Below are 23,079 nucleotides of genomic sequence, written 5' to 3'. Positions count from 1 at the left end.
TTAAGGAAAAAAATAATCTCCGTCTCATTACCCAACTTGTTATCCGCTTTATCACCCAACCCGTAAATATTCGTTTGATTAGTGTTTTATAATATTACTAATATTTTATAAATATGTGTTAGAATGAGAGTTAAGGGCTAAGTATACATAAGTAGAAAATATTTGCTCTTAACATGCATTCCTGGATTTATTAAAATAAAAAAAGTCATATACGGATTGATTGGTATATATAATATATACCTTTTAAATTCAAAATGCCTTATTGTTCTTTGATGTTGATGCAAATAATGTTGGGTACTACAAAACATGGACACACATAGAAAACCAGAGCTACTTTCAACTTAAGTTTTGTAATAATCATAATCAGACAAATTGGACAAAAATTTGTTAAGATTTTCCTACATAAAGATTACCTAATTTTCTCTCAATTTTGTCAGGCATGAATGACAATCCCTGTGATTTGCTAAGTTCTGACAGGTGAAATCTAATTACGGAAAAAAAGTCAGAAGAATACATTTTTTCATAACCATATGAGTTAACTAATTAAGATGATATGAAAAGAAAATCTGTATAAGTTACAGGTGGGACAAAAAAAGGTTACAGGTGTTTACATTTTGACAAATTAAGCCAAGTATACAGATATAGTTTTAAACTTTTAATTGAGATATTAGGTTGAAATCCACTTGTTCAAATTTGAGATACTAAACCAATTACCAACAATAAATAAATAGTACTATTTAAAATATCTAGAAGACTTTATTGCTTATAGCCTGAAGACAAAAAAATATAGTTTTTTTTTTTGTCATCAGAAAAAATATAGTTATCACCTGAAAAATATTTACTAATATGTAATTGAAAAAGTCTTTAAAATATTTAAGATTTATAATTTAAATTTATCACAGTTATAAGGATTTATAAAATACTAATTTATTAAGCATTGTGAAAAAAATTTTTGAACCTTTTTCAGCATTGATTTAAGACCATTTCTGAAAAGTTTAAGAATTTTACTTTCGTATTTTGAATTGATAAATTTTTTTTAGCATTCTTAAAAAACAAATATTAAGGTATTCTTTACAGTGTCTTATTATAATTTGACATAAAAAAAAGATTTTAGTGTTTCTATATTTAAAAAGAGGAAATAAAAATATTTGATTAAAAATTTACTTAAATTAATATTTCCAAATATTTTTCTCATATTTAATAATATTTTAAAGATATTTATTTTACTGATTTCCTTAAACATAATATATCTGGTCTAATGTATATCTAGAAATCTAATATAAAAAGTTTAAATGATTTTCATACATGTATAGATTAAAAAAATATTTAGTTGATCTAGTGTCCATCTTGTAATCTATTTTTAAAATGTGTTCATGGTCTTTTTACATTTTTTGGTACACATATATAGATACTAAAATTAATTATATCCACGCGTAAGCATATGCGTGGAGCCATATCTAGTTAATTTAAACCTTAATATTGTATTTTGTATTGTTTTCTATTTTTTGTGAAACACAGATTAGTTATAATATATGATGATTTAATATAATTAGCTAAAAATAACTAGTTAGAAGAAACTAACAAACAAAAAACAATAAATACAAAAGATCTGGTATGAATAAAGATGAAATAAAAATACAGATATCAAAAGAAAAGGAAATACTCTCACAAAACATTGACACAATACATGTATGTATACATATGTATATCTATATAAATAGCTAGAGTTACCCCAAGTCTATAGCTAATTGAAAAGGACAAGAAGCTCTCACATGACCCGAACCACACCATTCATGGGCCCCTTTACTCTTCTCTGATATGTGATCTTCATCTCTATCATCGAAAAAATCTCTCTCAAGCCACTATATTTCTTCACCCCCTTAAAGTCATATTAGAGAGAAAGATAGAGAGAGAACCCAATTTAACTCGAAACCATTGATTTCATTTTCATTTATTTATCTTTTGGAGTCAACGAAAAGATCAGAAGAAGAAGCAAACACAAAGAGTACGTCTGTCTTCTTCTTCTGGATTCTAGGGTTTTCTTTTTCAATTTTTTTTTGGTTATAGCTTTTTTTTTCTTGTTCTTGTTCTTTACTTGATCTTTAATTTACTTTTAATTATTTGATTTGATTATTACTTTTTTTCCTTAGTAAATATTTGTGGTAGTGATTTTTATTTGACTTCTAATAAAATTATCTCATGTATGTTGAAGGATTTTGTATTGGGTCATCATCTTGTCAAGAATCACTCATCAGATCCATAAAAATAAAGTTGAATACTTTTTTCAAAGATCTTGAATTGGTCCATCTTCTTGTCAAGAACCCATTAAGGAAAAAAAGTTGGATACTTTTGAAAGATCTTGAAATTGGGTCATCAATCTTCTCAAGAACCTATATATAACAAAGCTTGATACTTATGATGAATATGTCAACGCTGAATTCTGATCAAGAACTCGCCGATATCGGAGCTAGCAGTTCCGACAACACCAATTACTTCTACAGCTCGGAGAGAAGAGAGCACATGTTCGACAAAGTGTTGACACCAAGTGACGTCGGTAAACTAAACCGGCTCGTGATTCCAAAGCAACATGCAGAGAACTACTTCCCTTTAGAGGGCAATCAAAACGGCACAGTGTTGGATTTCCAAGACAGAAACGGCAAGATGTGGAGGTTTCGTTACTCGTATTGGAACAGTAGCCAAAGCTACGTGATGACCAAAGGATGGAGCCGTTTCGTCAAAGAGAAGAAACTCTTCGCCGGAGACACCGTCTCTTTCCACCGTGGCTTCATCCCCGACGATAACGCACCACCGGAGAGACGCCGGAAACTAATGTTCATTGATTGGAGGCATAGAGCCGAGATAAACCTCGTACACAACTTTAACCAGCATAACTTCATTTTCGGGTCTCCGACATATCCAACGGCTAGGTTTTATCCGGTGACGCCGGAATATTCCATGCCAAGCCACCGGAGTTTTCCACCATTTTATCATAACCAATTTCAAGAACGGGAATATTTAGGGTATGGTTATGGTAGAATTGTGAACGGTAATGGAGCGCGTTACTACGCAGGATCACCGTTGGATCATCATCAGTGGAATCTTGGTAGATCTGAGCCGTTGGTTTATGACTCGGTTCCTGTTTTTCCAGCGGGGAGGGTACTTCCATCTGCGCCTCCTCAGCCGTCGACGACGAAGAAGTTGAGGCTGTTTGGGGTTGACGTGGAGGAGTCTACATCTTCAGGGGAGACACGTGGCGAAATGGGAGTTCCAGGGTACTCTTCGTCGTCTCCGGTTGTGATCAGAGACGATGATCAATCGTTTTGGAGGTCGCCACGTGGCGAAATGGGTGCATCCTCTTCTTCGGCTATGCAGCTAAGTGATGATGAAGAAATTAAGAGGAAAGGGAAATCTATAGAGTTTTGAAGATAGAAAAAAATAAGAACTAAGAAGTAATTTATTCACCATTTTATTTAATTCGCTTTTGTTTCCTTTTAAAAGTTAGTTTCAATTCAACCTTCAAATCATTAGGTAATTGGAGAATATGTAGTGGGGAATTAACCAGGCTTATAATATCTATATTGCTTTTAAAATGTTCGTTTTTTGAGTTTTTGTTTCAACATGTTGATGCTTCATGAGCCCTAATTACCATGCTGAAGAGAAAACCCATATCTTTCAATGTTATATTCAGCTTATATTTATACATAAATAATCATCTTCATATAATCTTGAAACTATACTTACTCATATTGAGATGCATATATATACCACCAATCCATAAATTAAAAGTGTCCATCTCTTTATATTTCCTAACTATTATTTGGTTATATACTTGGGATTGGGAAGGAGATATACACTTGGGAAGGAGAAAAAAAGCTTATAAATTTTATGAATTGTACTCTCTGTGCCTATCTCTAGCTAAGCTGACAAAGTTTCATGGTACATTCTAAGCTAATGGGCAGTTTCAAAAGTCTCTCTTTCTCTCTCCCTACCCATGGTCCAATTTTAGTTTGTTTGGTTACTATTGTCTTGGCTTGGTTTAAAGAGATTTGTAGGTTATGGACAGAGAACAAAAAAGAGAAGCTATAGAAGGACAATTTCAGTTTATAATGATAATTTAGAAAAAAGAAATACGAAAGGTATAATCTGTTCTTTCATTTTTTACTTCATCCCAAAAAAAAATTTCTACTATTTATTCTCATTTATTTCGTTGGTTCCTTGTTTTGTTGATAGCTCATAACCGTTCGTCCGTACATCCGTACGTGACTTGTTTGGAATTTTTTTTTATTGGATGTACCATATTATAACGAAATTGAAAGAGAAATAGTATTTATGATACAAAATCAAAACTGAGAAATGAAAGTAATTAAAGAGAAACAAAAAGCCTTGGAAGCAAAAGTGAACTATGAACAACTATTAATCACGAGACTGGTATGCGGGAGGGAAGAGACTTTGAAACCAGAGATAAAGAAGCCGGCTATATAGTTTACGATTAATTAAAAATAAAAAATTAGTGGACAAAATGAAGAATTACGTGTGAAGAAGTTAAAATATAAATATATAAAGGAAAATAATTCGAATCTATATATACATTTTTGGAGTTTCAAAATAAATCCTGGAGTTGATACTTATTTACAATGTAATGTCACTGACATTAATTCTTAAGATTTGTTTCTTTAATTAAATATATGTAAATCTAATTTGTTTGCCAAAAATCTCGAGACAATCTTTCATATCTCGACAATGATCATTTATACTCTATTTGAATTAAGATTTTCAATTCAAAATTACTTACCATATATTCTCTTATATTATCAACACAAAATCGCCAAAACAAATAATCATACCAACGAATTTGAAGAATTTTTTTAATACTACTAACAATCGGAATTCAAAATATCCGTATAATTCTTTAAAAAATAAATATTATAAGTTATATATACAAAATCAATAATTTTTTATAATATTATGAATATTTGAACATATCAACATTTTAATCTAACACATGACGGGTTATATTACGGGACAAAATTATATGGCGGGACGGGTTTGAATCAAAATTAATTAGTAGCTCCCAAAACTTCAATTCGAGGAAGAAAGTTTTGATCTGTGAAAATATCATTAACCCATCATTTCAATACGGGTTAAATCTTCATTTTATTATTTTGGAAGACCTGTAATATTAGACATATCGAATCAGTCTAATTTAGTTTAGATTATATAAAACAAAAATTGTTCCGCAATATACCGTTACTTAATGACAATTATAAACTATAAATTGTAAATATATTTAAAATGATATAATTTACAAATTTATATATATAATACATAACTAAAATTTTAAAAAATCATAAATTTTACAAAAAATCATCCCGCGGTATACCGCGGGTCAATCCCTAATAACCTAATAAAACTAAGAAAAAGAAAGAAAGTTAAAGGCAGACTTAAGAAAAAAAAAAGAAAAAAAAAATGCATTTGAAAATTGAAAATAACTTGATTTTTTTTCTGGACGAAAAGTGAAAATAACTTGATAAGAGATATATATCTCTTGTTCCATAAAAACTAGATATCCAATTATATCAGTGGCGAAAATAGGATAAATTTTTGATTAAATTCATTAATAATTCATTAATAAGAAAAATGATAAACCTAATCCGAAAAGCACTAAGCTAGAAGAGATCTCAAACCGTGTTTTTTTTATTGAAGATAAGAGGTGAATATACAAAATATAATCATAGCAAGATTAGGAATAACAAAACATTATATAAATAAACAGTCTTATTAATGAATATAAATAGTGATAGACTACGTATTCTCTTCCCAACTCATCATTCATCAACACAACACAATTAATTACTATCTCTCTCGGTTTTGCTCGTTCGAGATCTCACCACAATCTTTCTTCTTCGCTTCTAAATTTTTTCCTCCAACCATGGTCAAAAGAATCTTCGGCTTCTTCTTGCTCGTGATAACAACCTTCACGGTTCTGTTGGGTTGTTTTTCGGCAACAGTCCACAAAGTGGGAGACTCCGATGGATGGACCCCTAAGGAAGACGACAACTGGACCGACAGTGAGGAGTTCCACGTGGGAGATTCCCTGATCTTTGAATATGATCGTAACTTCAACGATGTCACTCAAGTTTCCGGCGCTTTGGAGTACGAATTCTGCGACTCTTCTTTCCCTAAAGCCGTCTACAACACAGGCCACGATGTTGTAACTTTGAAGGAACCAGGGTCTTACTACTTCATCACCTCAAACCATACTCAATGTACATCGGGACAGAGGCTGGACGTTCTTGTTACCCATGACCCGTCGAGTCCGATTCCTCCACCATCACCGAGCAAGATTCTTCCGTCTGGAAATATCTACAAGGTAGGCGACTCCAAAAGATGGAGCGTTTACGACAGTGAGTTCTATTACCAGTGGAGTAAAGAGAAACAATTCCATGTTGGAGACAGTCTCCTTTTCGAATACAACAACGAAGTCAATGATGTCTTCGAGATCAGCGGCGACCTTGAATTCCTATACTGCGACCCGATTTCTCCCGTAGCCGTGCACAAGACAGGCCACGATCTCATAAAGCTCACCGAACCAGGAATCCATTATTTCATTAGCTCAGAGCCAGGTCACTGTGAGGCTGGACTTAAGCTCCAAGTTGTGGTTGGACCAACAGCCAATGTTCCAAAGTTGTCACCTTTAGAACGTCTCACAAGGTGGTTAAACTCTTTCACGTTCAATCATCATTAAGCGTCTGTATCAAGTAGTCAAGCATATGCTACTTTCGTTTCCGTTTTGGTTTGAGATTAACTAATTATGGTTTCTCTAATCAATTACTTGTTAAACATTGCTAGTCTTTCTTACTTTCTTTTCTTCTTTTGCTTCGTTTCTTTAGTTCTTACTTTTTTACTTGTGTAAAAACTGTGGAGTTCCTTCCCATTGTTATAATAAATTTATTTTATTGAAGTAGATTGGTGAGAATATTTTATTCAATACAACAAGAGGTGAAATAACTCTAGTTTTGGTTTCATTATCTGCATTATGTTTGAATTTTATTGAAAACTAAACCCAAAAATCTGAATCCTCCCTCTTACAAACGTCAACTACACTCTTTGTTCTTCTATCCTCTTAGTTTTGTTCTTCCACTTGAGTTCTCATTCCGACAACAGAAACAAACATAGAAGCATCATATTACAGGTAAATTAAATACTCTTGATCTAGTTCCTCTAGTTTGTTTACCATTAGAAGATTCTTGTTAGTCTCTGCTAATTACTCTGTTTACCATGCCCATTAACGCCCATGTCAAAATGGGCTTGTCCATGACTGGTCCATTAGGTGTTGGACACGGACAGTCCATGGGCGGTCCGCCCATTTTGACAGCTCTATGTGTTAGTAACTTCAACTAAAAAAAATGTGTCAATAAACTGAAAATCAGGTTATTGACACATTTTTTTTAGTTATATATGCGAGTCTTTACTTAATGATGTGAGAATGATTTAGGTAGATATGTTCTGTCTAAGAAAAACATAGAAGTTTTTTTTGAAAAACATTTCGTTAGAAACAAAGAAAGAATTGGTTTTGTGTAAATGATTTATTCATATTTGGATTTTGAAGTAACGTAGTTATAATAATGTATGTATAAAAACTGTTGACAAGGTGGAAAAAAGATTGTAATGACCAATGATGATTGATTTTAAGTTTTTAACTAAATTTTGCGGAGGATACAAAGCCTAGGGACTGTCTCCGGAGTTCTCCATCTTCTACTTGGCCAACCTTTGAACTTAACCAATTGTGTATGTATGTAATTTTTTTTTTTGATGAAAGATGGATATGTATAGAGCCTTGTTTGAAAAATCGCTAGGCGCTAGTCGGGCGCTCGGCATGGGCCTAGCGATTAATCGGAAAATCGGATTAAAATCAGGGATTAATCGGGGATTAGTTTTAGGGTTATTTTAATATTTTTAAAATATATTAATCCAATATTGTAAAAATTTATGATTTTTATTACAAATTTATGATTTTTATTAAAATTTGAACACAAGTTATTGTAAAACATCACAAACTCCCCATTCAAATGATTGAATAACAAAAATAAAAGGTTTTTTTATACTTGCAATCTAAAAAATAATCGGGATATATAAGATAAGGTGGAAAATAATCGGATTAGGTGGGAAGTAATCGGATTAGGCGGAGAATAATCGGGTTACTGATTTTTTAGGGGATTAGTCATTAATCGAGGCGGATAGGGTGGGCCTAGCGATTAAGCGGGGATTAATCGGGGCTAGGCGGGGATTTTTAGAACAGGGGTATAGAGTATATAGGGTGTAGATGAAAATCGGTGACGGGTGTGATAGTGTGTGTGTGTATGTATAGGGTGTGATAGTGTGTGTGTGTATTCATAGATGTATGTATTGGGTGTGAGTGTGTGTGTATGTGTGAGAGGGAGCGTAGAGAGCAACGAACCACAAGAAAACACACGTAGAGAGCAACGAAGCACAAGAAAACACACAAAAATGACTAACGAACCTAGTCGCCAAAGCCCAAACGATCGTTAGACGAAAACCCACAAAATAGACTAACGCCAACTTAATCTTGAAAGACCAAACGATCGGTAGATGAAACACATAAAATTTGACTATCGCTAACATAATCGCCGAAGACCAAACGATCGCTAGACGAAGCACAAAAACTTGCCGAACGGTTGCCTAGCGACACAAAAAATTGACTCACACAAAAATTTAAGGAATTTAGATGTGTTAAGAAAACATAGAAGGTTTTTTGGTTTTGTCTAAAATGATTTATTAATTTTTGGAATAATGCATGTACAAAAATTGTAATGACTAATGATGATTGATTTTGATTAATTTTTTCAGAGTTCTCCATCACTTGGCCAACCTTTTGAAGTTAACCAGCTTGTATGTAATTCTGTTTATTTTGATGTATTGAGTATATAGGATGTAGATGAAAATCGGTGACGTGTGAGAGAGAGGGAGCGTAGAGAGCATACAAAGCACGAAAACAGACAAAAATGACTAACGAACGTAATCGTCAAAGACCAAACAATCACTAGACGGAACACAGAAAATTAATTAACGCCAACTTAATCGTGAAAGACCAAACTATCGCTAGATGAACACATAAAATTTGACTAATGCTAAATTCGCTGAAGACCAAACAATCGCTAGACGAAGCACCTCATTGCCATAAACCAAAATAAAAAAATTGGGGGCCCTAATCGCTGAAGAGCAAACACACAAAAATGATTAACCAAAAACCAAAATCACTAAACGAAACACACAAAAATGAGTAATGCCGTAACATATAAAACGCACACAAAAATGACTAACAAAACGATTGATACTACACACAAACACACAAAAGCGGCTAGACGAAGCGAAGCAAAAAACACAAAAGACAAAGTGGAAGGATCGTCACATAAATTAGGATTACAAACAAGAAAGGTTGAGAACAGTTGAGTTTTTTTCATCTCTTGTTCAGAAAAAATCAGAATTAGAAAATGCCAAATTAAAAATCGATCTGCTTTGCCTCTCTCGCAATCAAAACTGAGAAATGAAAGTAAAGAGAAACAAAAAGCCTTGGATCAAGCAAAAGTGAATTATGATGAAAAACTATTAATCATGAGATTGGTCTGCTGGAGGGAAGAGACTTTGAAACCGGAGATAAAGAAGCCGGCTAGATAGTTCAGGATTCGTTAAATGCTAGAGTTACAATTTTAACAAGTAACTCTAGCATTTACAAGAGAATGTTTAAAATCCTAGAGTTGACACTTATTTACAAGAGAATGTCATTGTCATTTATTATTTAGTTTTAAAAAATTAAATAAAAGATTTAGCACTCAACAAACATTGATACAAAAAAGGAAGAAGAAAGAATTGAGAAAATCTCTCTCTTATCTCACTCCTATCTTTCAGAGAGAGAAGGCGATTTCCGGTGTACCGGAATTTTAACCGGCGAACCAAAAAAGCTTCTTCTCTCTTATTTATTTCCATATCTTTTAGATCAGAGAAGCTTCTCGTTGGTTTTGATTCCGGTCTTCCCCGGAGTTGTATATACTCTCGTCTTTGAACGAGTTAAATAATTTCCGACCGCTGTCGGATTCTAGTTTACCGTCTTTGTCCGGCTTTTTGTTTCTCGCTCTTGCGAGGTATTGTTCTCTTTTCCTTCGTGCCATCGATGCCTCTGTTTTTCTTCAAAATCCAATCTGATCTCTCCAATCTTTTCGTGGAGTAATATCTTCGTCGCTTTATTTTGCTCATGAAGTAAGAGCAAAGACAAGACCACATCAAGTTGGGTGTGGGAAGCGGTGGAGCTTCCTCGGAGATGGTGTTGCTCAGAAAAGTTTTGAAGCGGTTTCTTTCAATAGATCCGGAGGTTTCTCGATGATTTGGACAGGATCTGAGAACGACAGAAGGATGGAAGATTCTCATCGTTCTTGGGCTGATCGGCGGCGGCTGATCGGATTCGTGCGGTGTATGGCGATCGTTGACGGTGGAGCTTGATGACTTGACGCGTGGAATGGAGCAAAACACATATCCTACACGTGTCTTTTGCTAAAGCATTTGTTTTAGATTAGATTGGGCCGTTAACTTTTGTTGTAATCTTCCTGGGTTTTTGCTCCTTCTGTATCTGCCCATTGGGCTTTTAATGCAAATGAATTGCCGACAAAAAAAAAAAAAAAACAAAAAACAAAAATGGAAAACAAATAAGCTGATTTAATTCTAATAATAAATCATAAAATCTAAATAAAATAAAGATTTCATACATTTGTTAGATGGATATCGATTTGGGATATTTCTAAAATTTGAAACAACCATATATATATATATATATATATTAAAAAAAGTCTTCTACAAACAAATCGCATCCTACCTAATAATAACAAAACTGCTTACCAAATCTTTGTGAGAAATTAAAGGTAATATTCCTATCTAGAGTTTTTATATGTGAACATAAAATTAAATGCTCTAATTATTCATTTGCAAATTAAACCCAACGGCTTGACCTAAAAATATCTTATAAACAATATCTATATATATATATATATATATATATATATATATATATATATATATTGACAATAGATTGACAATATTTCACACATAAACATTAATATGTCGTTCTCATGCTTGCTTTTATCAAAAAAATTTCTTAACAAGACAGTTTTTTGTGTAGGGGTTTATTTGCCTTCATTTGGTTAGTTTTCGAAATATTTGATCATGAACTCTTACTAGATTTTACCCCGCGGTACACCGCGGATCGATTTTTTTATAACTAAAAAATTATTTAGCAAAATTTTAAGTTGTATTTGTTTTGTTAATATTGTTTATTTTGTTTAGTGTTTCTGATTTTATAATTAAATTTATGATTTTTAATTCTAAGATTTCATCCATAGTATATTGTTTAATATTAATATCGATCTAAACCCGTTGCACCATATAACCCCGTTCCGTAAAATTAAACATCATTTGTTATTTTTTTGGAATAATATTTTTATCCACTACGGGTCGCAGGTTCATGCGGATAAGCCCGTAGAGAGTTGCGGGTTTGCGTGTCGACCCGCCAAAAGAGAAGCTATCTTTTGAAACTTTTTGTTTTATTTAGAGGTTTTGAGAAAGTATCCCTAAAAAATAATTTTCATTATATGAAAAAAAAAAGAAGTAGAAGAAATTGTAATATCAACATTCCCGATTTTTACATCACTCGTTACTATTAATTTTTTTTTTTGCAGATAAAAATCAGAAGTTAACTAAGTCAAGATTTTTAAAAAGATTGTGTAGAGATTTTTGGTAAATTGTTGAGAACATATTTGATTTCAAAATCTTTACTTAAATAGATAAAGAAAGATTTTGTAGAGACTTTTGCTAAATATATGAGAAATGAATTTCATTTAAAAATCTTTACTTAAATAAAACAAATCTAAATAATTAATGCTAATGGCATGCAATTGTAAATACTTATCAACTTCAGTATTTATTTGCTAATTGTGATCCAAAAATGTATATATAGATAGATAAAGAAAGATTTTGTATAGACTTTTGCTAAATATATGAGAAATGAATTTCATTTAAAAATCTTTACTTAAATAAAACAAATCTAAATAATTAATGCTAATGGCATGCCATTGTAAATACTTCTCAACTTCAGGATTTATTTGCTAATTGTGATCCAAAAATGTATATATAGATATATATTGACCAGTGATCTATTATCCCACTCGAGATACTCTTCTGTTGTTTAATATTAAGGTCTGACTGTATGTATTTGTTTGATTTTGTTGTTATACTCATTTTTGAGAGTTTGCTTTGATTTTTTTGGTATTATTCTTACATATAGAAAAATATGTTAATGGGCTCATGTTTCGTTTTCATGTAAATTATCTAAATCGAATATATGTAGTATATCTATCTATATTATTAATTGGGAAGCATTGGATAATAAATAACCTTATAAAGGGTAAAGAATTACAAAAAATGTCATTGGTTTTTAGTGTTTTTAAATAACTTCATTAAAGGTACAATAGTAATCACAAAATTAATATATTTAAATAAAAAATATTTTAATTCTTTTAAATACTTATTAATTTCCAAAAAAATAAACTAATTTTCTCTCTCTTATTAATTATAAACGAAAATTTGAAATTAATTTTTTAAAAATTGTTAACCAATAGGAATTGAAAAACTAAGATTTGATATCCAACTAAGATTTTTTCTAAACCAATCCTAATAGACTATTCTATATCAAAAATACAAATAAAAATAATATCATTTTAATTCAAAATTAAAAAAAACTATCATTTAAAAAGATTTATCAATGGAGGATTTTAAGATTGAATTTGAAATTTGGTAAAAAAATTAAATGCAAATATTTTAATATTCAGTTTTGTTATAATATTTTTATTACAAATTTTGAAATATAAAACGAAATTTTATTTCATAATTTCTAAAAAACCATATTAAATATTAACAAATATTTATTTTTACTATGAAATAAACTCAAATAATAATAAATTTTAAGTAATTATCATAATGGTTTTCGTTTAGAGCAATTTTCGAAAAAATCTAAACAATAGAATGTACATATTAATTTTGAAATATTTTGTGTTTTATTTTTTTCTTTTCAACTCAGATCTTCCTTAAATAATAACTAGATGCAAATATTATTTAAGGAAGATTTTAAGATTGAATTTAAAATTTGGTAAAAAAATTAAATGCAAATATTTTAATATTCAGTTTTGTTATAATATTTTTATTACAAATTTTGAAATATAAAACGAAATTTTATTTCATAATTTCTAAAAAACCATATTAAATATTAACAAATATTTATTTTTACTATGAAATAAACTCAAATAATAATAAATTTTAAGTAATTATCATAATGGTTTTCGTTTAGAGCAATTTTTGAAAAAATCTAAACAATAGAATGTACATATTAATTTTGAAATATTTTGTGTTTTATTTTTTTCTTTTCAACTCAGATCTTCCTTAAATAAATCCATAATATATTGCACACAGTTTTTGAAATTATGTAAACTAATTATATATTTTGCATTCAACACAAATTATGCAGCAATAGCATATCTCTTTTATAGATGTATCTAAAACTTTTATTTTTAGTCCAAATATTGAACTAATTATGATTAAACAATGAAAAGAAGAATATGCAAAACTTAGCTAAGGAAAGAAACATTAATAAATTTGTTAAAATATTTGTAACTTTAACATCATACATATTAATCCGCAAAACTCACAGTATGTATTTTATGGTATTTTAAAGTAAGCAAACAAGAATTTGGAACATGGTTTTAATGGAATGAAATGAGAATAAGAATTACGAGACGGGATGGCAGGGAAACATAAATTAAAAATCAAACTTAATACTCAACTGGTATGAGTTTGTGTTATGAGCACTATATAAAATAAATTTGTTTACACACATAACCTTATACGTACGTTTTTAGTTACAATTTATGACAGATACGGGACCGTAATATTTTTATTTCACGTATACGAGACGGATTATGGGACGAAAAATTTATGACATATACAAGACGGGATAGGTTTCCTGTTCCAAAATAGTTACGCCTAGCTAATATACATGAAATAATCCAAACTAAACCGAATATGTATCCTATTTAACACATGTAATCAAACTGTTAGAAATGTTTTGAATAGTTTAGAAAATAAAAACGTAACATCACTTAACTTTTGCAACTAAATAATATCTTAATTTTATATTAAATACAATTTCACACGTACGTGTAGGTCCGAATCTTAAAATATAACTATGCACTAACGCAACTAAATTTCGTTCATTACTCTAACTTTATAATATCTATATTATTACAAAGTTCACTAACACAACAAAATATTTTATATTTTTAAAATCTATATAACAATTTCTAAAAAAAATATCTCTGCACGTACATGTGGATATTGATCTAATACACTAAAATATACATCATAAAAACAATAAAATAATCTATATTATATAAAAATTTGTAAGAAATGTTTTTGAAATATGAAACCCCGCACGTACGTGCGGGTCAGGATTTAGTTATATGCTAATTTCGATTCTAAATGTTTTGTTTATGTAGGAAAACGAAGCAATTCATCAAATATTTCCAAAAAAAACTTCAGTAGATGATCCTTTAGATTTAATAAAACAATTAGTTGTAAAAGTTATATTTTATCTTGATAAAATTATAAGATTTAATGAATAGGTGTGGCGTGTTAGAATTATGAATTATCATTAGTCAGATATATAATGAGTTATATGGTAGTGTTAAATCTATTTTGGTACCTACAAATATATAACTTTTAATACTAAATAAAATATGTACCACGGTTTATTCTAAGAAATGCTAAAATTTGAAAGATATAACTTTAATACGAAATTAGAAAATCGTTGAAATCTAATACATATATAAAAATAAATATTTATCCCGTGGTGTATCACAGGTTAAATCCTAGTAACCTAGTAAAACTAAGAAAAAAGAAAGAAAGTTCAAGGCATGCTTAAAAAAAACACTGCATTTGAAAATTGAAAATTACTCCTAAAATTGAAAATAATTTGATTTTTTTTTGGGCGAAAATTAAAAATAACTTGATAAGATATATACATCTTGTTCCATAAACAAGAAAAATAGATATCCAAGTTCAGGATCCAATAGGGTAAAAAAAAAAATCGGGCTGGTGGCTCATCGCTTCTTCCTCTGCAAGGTAAGCCTCCGCCGGTGCAATGGGGACGCTCCCGCCCCTGGTAGATAGTTCCTCGTCACTTCCTCACGTAAGTCTCGCGCACACGACCCCGCTCTCTCAAAAGGAATCGTGGACATCAGTGGTTCAGGAAGTTCCAGCTTCTGGTGTGAAGGTTCAATCGGATTTTGTTGTTACTAATGGTGTGGCACGGATCTCCATCCCTGAGGAGATTTTGGTAGATGCGTTGCCATTGTGGAAGAATTTTATTGTCGGGCACTTCATGGGAGATGTCCCTCACGTTGGTACAATTCACGCAACAGTCAATCGCATTTGGACTATCTTGGACAAATCGGCAAAGATTGATGTGCAGATCTTAAACAAGACTGCGGTACTGTTCCGCGTTGCAAACGCCAAAGCCCGTGAACGTATCCTGAAAAGGAAGTACTGGCATATCACTGATATACCTTTGGTTGTCAGTGAATGGAACCCTGAGGCTGCACAAGCTCCACCGGATCTCTCTGCGATGCCTATGTGGATAGATTTACGGGATGTTCCAGGCTACATGTTCTCTCATCAGGGACTAGAGTTGCTCTCTAGTACTGTGGGACAATTTGTGAAGCTTCATCCCAAAACAGAGCGTTGTCTCCGTCTTGATGTGGCTAGAGCCTTGGTTGAAGTTAATCTACAGTCTGATTTGACTGAAAAGATAAGTTTCACCAATGAGAAGGGAGAAGAGATGTTAGTTACTGTGAGTTATCCATGGCTACCTCCTAAGTGTAAGCTATGTTCCACCTGGGGACATAAAGAAAAGGATTGTACTAGGGCTGAGAAGGTGAAAATGTTAGCAAAGAGTCCGAGAAGTGCGTCTGAGAAGAGTAAGGAAGGGGGAACTGGTACCAACACCATAGTGCAGCAACTTGGTCAACGCCTGCTTCAAGATCGCGAGAACACTACTCCGTTGCAGCCAAGTAACACTAACAATGTTGAGAAGATTGAACACTTGTCGGTCCAATCGGAAGAAAAGGATCAGCAACAACAATGGACTGTTGTGAGGAGAAACAGTGGGAGTGCGTCTCTATCTACTTCAAAAAAGGCGGAGGAGCCAGTCGTAAAGTCTGTATCACCAAGCGGTTTTCGTGTCCTGCAAGTTGAGGGGGATGATGAATCTCAGGCCTAGAACGCGCAAGTTCCGGATTCGCAAATTGACACTGGAAAACCAGTTGTGGAAAACAATATTGTGGAGGAGAAAGAAGAAGGCGAGTTAGTAGAAACAGAGCATGGTGAGAAGGTTGAAACTGAGAATCAAGAGGAGGGTCTATAGGATGTGAATACTTCTTTTGAGACTGAGAAAACAAAGAAAGCCAAAGGAAATTCGAGTCGTAACCGTAGCCGTTCCAGGGGACCTCCTAAGGCCATTATAAATCGACTAGCACCAGGGGCTAAAGGACATAAAAAAACTTCCTCACGGAAGTAATGACGTCATTTTTTTCATGGAACATGCGGGGGTTCAATATGCCTCGCAAACACGATGCAGTTCGTAATTGGATTCAAGCAGTAAGGCCGGCTTTTGGATGTTTTTTGGAAACTCGGGTGCAAGAGAATTTCTTAGACTCTATTATTAGTTCAGTTTTGCCAGGCTGGTCTTCAATCACAAATTATGATTTTCATAGGCTGGGACGTATATGGGTTTGCTGGAATTCTGATGTTTCGATAACTCCTATTCTCAAGAGTGCTCAACATATTTCATGTCTTGTTACGGTGGTCAGTTCCGGAATTCACTTCCTCTGCTCCTTTGTTTATGCCTCAAATTTTGTGGTTGATCGCAGAACCTTATGGGCTGATTTGTGTCATTTAAAATCAACGTCTTTGCAACCGAACCTGCCATGGATTGTCTTAGTAGATTTCAATGAAATTTTATCTATGACGGACCACTCTAGAGCACTAGATTATGCTTTCAACACAACAGGGATGAGAGATTTTCAGAATGCGGTCTCTTTTTGTGAGCTTGGGGATCTATCTTCTGCTGGCCCTAAGTTTACTTGGATTAATAATCAGGATTCAAACCCTATTGGTAAGAAGCCGGATAGGGCGCTTGTTACATCGGATTGGCTCCAATCTTTTCCACACTCCTATGCGGCTTTCGAAGCGGGTGGTATCTCTGATCATTCCTGGTGCATGGTTCATCTTTCTACTTCCACTTCTCAATATCGCAAACCATTCAAGTTTTTTAACTTCTTGACTACTCACGAGCAGTTTCTCCCAACAGTGGCTCAAGTCTGGATGGAAACTCCACCACTCTACCATTCTCGTGTAGCTTTGTCTCTGTTTCACCGAAAGCTCAAATTACTAAAGTCTCATCTCCAGATGCTTAATAAGTCCAGGTTTGGTGATTTGCCAAGGAAAACTACGGAGGCTTATGATGCCTATTGCACAGCCCAGAACGTAGCTCTCTTGGACCCTACAGCATCGACTTTAGCAGTCCTTTCTGAGACTTCAGAAACATGGCAGAGGTTGGCATTGTTGGAAGAGAAGTTTTTTCATCAAAAGTCACGTATCCACTGGATGAAATGTGGGGACCAGAATACTACGTACTTTCACCGTGTGGCACAAGCAAACGCCTCACGCAATGCTGTGCGTAGTTTAACTTTGGATACAGGGGCTGTTCTCACTGATTCAAATGAAATAAAGGCTGAAGCTGCACGGCATTTTCGAGAATTCCTCCAAGCAGAAGTAGATGATTATGAAGGTGTTTCTCAGGATTATCTCTCTGATTTACTGAATTATAGATGTTCATCGACTCAAAGCTGTGAGCTTGTTCGGCCGGTTACAAATGAAGACATTCAAAAAGCTTTATTTTCTCTCCCTTCGGGTAAAGCTTGTGGTCTGGATGGTTACACAAAGGAGTTCTATGTGGCAGCATGGAGTATTATCGTGCATGATTTTGTTGTCGCAGTTCAGTCATTCTTTCTCTTTGGCCAAATGCCGCGGTCGGTGAACGCTACCTTGCTTGCTCTCATCCCTAAGAATCCGGAAGCTACTTCTGCTACGATAAAGGACTACAGGCCAATATCGTGCTGTAATATGCTATACAAAGTGATTTCAAAGATCCTGGCTAATAGACTAAAGTTACTCCTTCCAGACTTTATTGAGCCGAATCAGAGTGCGTTTGTGAAAGGGAGGTTACTGTTGGAAAATGTTCTCTTGGCTACTGAACTAGTAAAAGACTATCACAAGGACTCTATAGCTCCTAGAAGTGCAATAAAGTTTGACATATCGAAGGCTTTTGATACGGTACAATGGTCTTTTATTATGTCTATTTTTCAAGCTATGGGGTTCCAGGAAGTTTTTATACGGTGGATTAATGCATGCATATCTACTGCCTCATTCTCGGTGGTTGTTAATGGAGAGCTTGAGGGTTTTTTTCCTAGAAGTAGAGGAATACGCCAAGGATGTTCTTTATCACCTTACCTATTTGTGATGGTCCAAAACGTTCTCTCTTGTCTTCTCAATAGAGCAGCGTCAAGTGGCACCATTGGACGACATCCTCGTTGTGATCATGTCCATGTTACTCATTTAGGCTTCGCTGATGACATTATGGTTTTCACAGACGGGAAGTCATCTTCTTTGCAAGAGACGTTTCGGGTCTTTGGGAATTTTGCACGAATGTCAGGCTTACATATTAATGCGAATAAATCAGCGATGTATGTTGGTGGAAGGATTCAACATGATCTCCTAGAGGCAGCCGCTACTCATGGTATTCTTATTGAATCTCAACCAATCCGTTACTTGGGTTTGCCACTTACTACTAAATCAATGACGGCGCATGACTATGCACCTCTTATTGATAAGATTCGATCTCGACTACTCTCATGGACTAGTGAGCATCTCTCTTATGTGGGAAGACTACAATTGATTTCCTTAGTCATATCTAGCATCTCTAACTTTTGGTGCTCTGTTTTTCGCCTACCGGCTCGTTGTTTTGATGAGATAAAAAGAATGTGTGGTGCATTTCTATGGTCGGGAAATCCTAATTTATCCTCAGGTGCTAAGGTCGCTTGGACTGATGTGTGTAAACCAAAAGACGAAGGCGGGCTGGGACTTCGGCGGTTGCGTGATGTATCCCGGGCTTTTGCTTATCGTCTAATTTGGCGTTTATTCACGGTGTCAGGATCTTTATGGGTGGCATGGACAAAGAAAAATCTAATGAAGGGAGATTCTTTTTGGGCAGCTCCTATATCAACATTGGGTTCATGGATTTGGAAAAAAACTTCTTAAACTCCGTGAAGAGGTTCAGCCTTACATCCGTGTAGAGATTGGTGATGGAGAGAATGCTCTATTTTGGTTTGATTCTTGGCTGCAGCATGGTCGTCTAATTGACATCACGGGACCATCAGGACCTCGTCTCCTTGGCGTTCCTCTATATGCAACGGTACAAGAAGCCACTGGTCCTGCGGGTTGGCAGCTTCGACGTACTCGCTCAGCTCTACACCCTTGTGCAATCCATCAGAACTACTCCTTTGCCACATGTTTCACGAGGTAAGGATAAGTTTCTGTGGAGAATTAAGACGGATGATTTTGTGGACCTATTCCATTCGCAGAAGACATGGAATCAGATTCGTGAACATCATCCTCAAGTTCCTTGGCGAAATTTAATTTAGTTTGGACAAGGCATCCCACGATGTGGTTTCATATCTTGGCTTGCAATCAGAAATAGGCTGTCTACGGGGGCAAGAATGCGGCTATGGGGACAAAATCAACCTTGCGTTTTCTGTCGTGAAAGAGATGAAACACGGGATCACTTATTTTTTGCTTGTCCGTATTCTTTCACAGTTTGGTCATCGCTTGCGGGGAAGCTTCTTCGACATCACATGACTCCAGACTGGACAGACACAGTGAATGCGATTCAAAACCATTCGGGAGACCATCTACGAGATATTCTTGTTCGATTGTACTTTCAAGTGACGGTCTATATTCTATGGCGTGATCGCAACGCTAGAATCCATGACAATGGTGGTATGTCTACAGCCCAGCTGATTCGTAATGGTGAGAAGCTAATCCGTAATAGGATCTCCTCTCTTGATTACCCGAAGAAACCACGGCTACGCTTTCTACTACAACGATGGCTCATGGTCCGGCCTTAGCTCTGTTTCATGTATTGCTCTGTTTTAGCTTAATCTTTTATTAGCTACTTACAAAACTCTTGTACATAGTTTCCTATTTTGTTTTATAAATTACACATTTCAACAAAAAAAAAAAAAATAGATTTCCAATTATATCAGTGGTGAAAATAGGATAAATTTTTGATTAATTTCATTAATAGGAAGAAAGATAAACTTAATCAGAAAATACTTACCTAGAAAAGATCTTAAACCGTGTTTTTTTATTGAAGATAAGAGGTGAATGTATAAAATAAATTTTTGATTAAATTCATTAATAAGAAAAAAGATAAACCTAATCCGAAAACCAATAAGCTAGAAGAGATCTCAAACCGTGTTTATTTTATTGAAGATAAGAGGTGAATATACAAAATAAAATCATAGAAGGATTAGGACTTACAAAACATTATATAAGGCTACGTTCTCTTCACAACTCATCATTCATCAACACAACACAATTACTATATCTCTCTCGGTTTTGCTCGTTCGAGATCTCACCACAATCTTTCTTATTCGCTTCTCAATTTTTTCCTCCAACCATGGCCAAAAGAATCTTCGGCTTCTTCTTGCTCGCGATAACAACCTTCACGGTTCTGTTGGGTTGTTGTTCGGCAACGGTCCACAAAGTGGGAGACTCCGATGGATGGGCCCCTAAGGAAGACGACAATTGGACCGACCGTGAGGAGTTCCACGTGGGAGATTCCCTGGTCTTTGAATATGATCGTAACTTCAACGATGTCACTCAAGTTTCCGGCGGTTTGGAGTACGAATTCTGTGACTCTTCTTTCCCTAAAGCCGTCTACAACACAGGCCACGATGTTGTAACATTAAAGGAACCAGGGTCTTACTACTTCATCACCTCAAACCATACTCAATGTACATCGGGACAGAGGCTGGACGTTCTTGTTACCCATGACCCGTCGAGTCCGATTCCTCCACCATCACCGAGCAAGATTCTTCCGTCTGGAAATATCTACAAGGTAGGCGACTCCAAAAGATGGAGCGTTTACGACAGTGAGTTCTATTACCAGTGGAGTAAAGAGAAACAATTCCATGTTGGAGACAGTCTCCTTTTCGAATACAACAACGAAGTCAATGATGTCTTCGAGATCAGCGGCGACCTTGAATTCCTATACTGCGACCCGATTTCTCCCGTAGCCGTGCACAAGACAGGCCACGATCTCATAAAGCTCACCGAACCAGGAATCCATTATTTCATTAGCTCAGAGCCAGGTCACTGTGAGGCTGGACTTAAGCTCCAAGTTGTGGTTGGACCAACACCCAATGTTCCAAAGTTGTCACCTTTAGAACGTCTCACAAGGTGGTTAAACTCTTTCACGTTCAATCATCACTAAGCGTCTGTATCAAGTAGTCAAGCATATGCTACTTTCGTTTCCGTTTTGGTTTGAGATTAACTAATTATGGTTTCTCTAATCAATTACTAGTTAAACATTGCTCTTCTTTCTTAGTTTTTTCTTTTCTTTCTCTTGCTTCGTTTCTTTGGTTTTTATTTTTCACTGATGTAAAGTTTAATAAATATTTTTTATATTGAAGTAGATTGGTGAGAATATTTATGTGTGACTTTTTGTAAAAACTAAACCAAAAAAAAAAAAAAAAACAAAGTTGAAACCTAATAGACTAAACTAATGTAATAGCATCAAATTTACGAATTCCTAAGTACAATTTAAAAATTCACATTGACTTGGATTAAAATTCGCAACATCCTTATCTAATAAATCACAAGTAAATTTCAAGAAACTGCAACATTCTCTATTTGACACCTGTCCTAAGTCTTAAATTTTTATCTTTCAACTTTTTAAACAATTAAATTTTAATTAATTTTAAACAGACCAAAAAAAAAACAGTCGAAAAAACTCTTTGCTTTTTGACACAACTGCAACCCATTCTTCTCCCACGATTTCCACTTCTCAACAATGGAACTACAAAAACGTTTCAGATCTCTCAAAATCAATCTTCTTTTCAGATTACTTTTCACCCTTATTCCCCGATTTCTGAGATCAAAAACCAATAATTTCTCAATGAATTGAACGGTGTGATTTATTAGAAAGGTGTGTTTCTCAATTTCTCCCTATCTCTACTAAGCCTCCGTCGTTTGATTCAAAGGTAAGCTTTTCAACTACTTTAGATTATGAACCAAAAACCATCACTCTAATCTTCTTCCACCTCATCTCAATCAAAGTTTACTTCGTTGGAGAAGTTTGGGCTATTGGGATGAATGAAGTTAAGAGTACCACTACTGCTGAAGGTCCAACAAAGTTGCTTAATCTTCAGCTTAAAGATATTGGATAATTTTTTTATTCATCGATTGTTCATGTTTGTTCATGTTTGAAATCTGCAGAAGGGATTCACTTATTGATGTTGCTTAAACAATTCTTTTTGTCTCAGGGAATGGTGCAACCAAAGAAAGCGATCAAGTATTTATTCAAATACATCAACAAGGGAAGTGATCGTGTCTTAGCTACAACAAAGAAAAATCCAATAGGAAATGATGGATCATCAAGCAATCAATTAGGAAATGATGCATAACATATGTGGTATGTCCTACATCGTCTTAGACAATATAAAGTAGTAACATTATTACTTTATTCATACAAATAACGAAATTATTCTAATACGTTTTCTTTTTGAGTCATTCAAGGTCCAGATGAGTGCTTTAAAGCTTGAGTTGCAATACTCGCTATCTACA

General features: G+C 34.1%; 3 protein-coding genes across 3 annotated transcripts; all 3 read left to right on the top strand.

Moving 5' to 3' along the window:
- Positions 1-1,619: 1,619 nt before the first annotated feature.
- Positions 1,620-3,590, top strand: LOC9311043 (B3 domain-containing transcription factor NGA4). The gene is made up of 2 exons (XM_002874930.2): positions 1,620-2,005; positions 2,213-3,590. The coding sequence occupies exon 2, from the start codon at positions 2,416-2,418 to the stop codon at positions 3,421-3,423; it is 1,008 nt and encodes a 335-aa protein (XP_002874976.2). The 5' UTR covers positions 1,620-2,005; positions 2,213-2,415; the 3' UTR covers positions 3,424-3,590.
- A 2,252-nt stretch (positions 3,591-5,842) lies between these two features.
- On the top strand, positions 5,843-6,961 carry LOC9308960 (uclacyanin 1). The gene has a single exon (XM_002874929.2). It carries the CDS (start codon positions 5,930-5,932, stop codon positions 6,743-6,745), a length of 816 nt encoding a protein of 271 aa, XP_002874975.1. The 5' UTR covers positions 5,843-5,929; the 3' UTR covers positions 6,746-6,961.
- A 13,777-nt stretch (positions 6,962-20,738) lies between these two features.
- Positions 20,739-21,853, top strand: LOC9311040 (uclacyanin 1). Its single transcript, XM_002874927.2, has one exon. The coding sequence runs from the start codon at positions 20,912-20,914 to the stop codon at positions 21,725-21,727; it is 816 nt and encodes a 271-aa protein (XP_002874973.1). The 5' UTR covers positions 20,739-20,911; the 3' UTR covers positions 21,728-21,853.
- The last annotated feature ends 1,226 nt before the right edge of the window (positions 21,854-23,079 follow it).

The sequence above is a fragment of the Arabidopsis lyrata genome (genome assembly GCF_000004255.2).
Source record: "Arabidopsis lyrata subsp. lyrata unplaced genomic scaffold ARALYscaffold_6, whole genome shotgun sequence".
Taxonomy (NCBI): domain Eukaryota; kingdom Viridiplantae; phylum Streptophyta; class Magnoliopsida; order Brassicales; family Brassicaceae; genus Arabidopsis; species Arabidopsis lyrata.
Note: the sequence above shows the minus strand (reverse complement) of the source record. Positions and strands in the feature narration are given on the sequence as shown.

Bases quoted from the DNA above. Each gene is read 5' to 3' on its own strand.
- LOC9311043 (XM_002874930.2), top strand. From the start codon at position 2,416: ATGATGAATATGTCAACGCTGAATTCTGATCAAGAACTCGCCGATATC.
- LOC9308960 (XM_002874929.2), top strand. From the start codon at position 5,930: ATGGTCAAAAGAATCTTCGGCTTCTTCTTGCTCGTGATAACAACCTTC.
- LOC9311040 (XM_002874927.2), top strand. From the start codon at position 20,912: ATGGCCAAAAGAATCTTCGGCTTCTTCTTGCTCGCGATAACAACCTTC.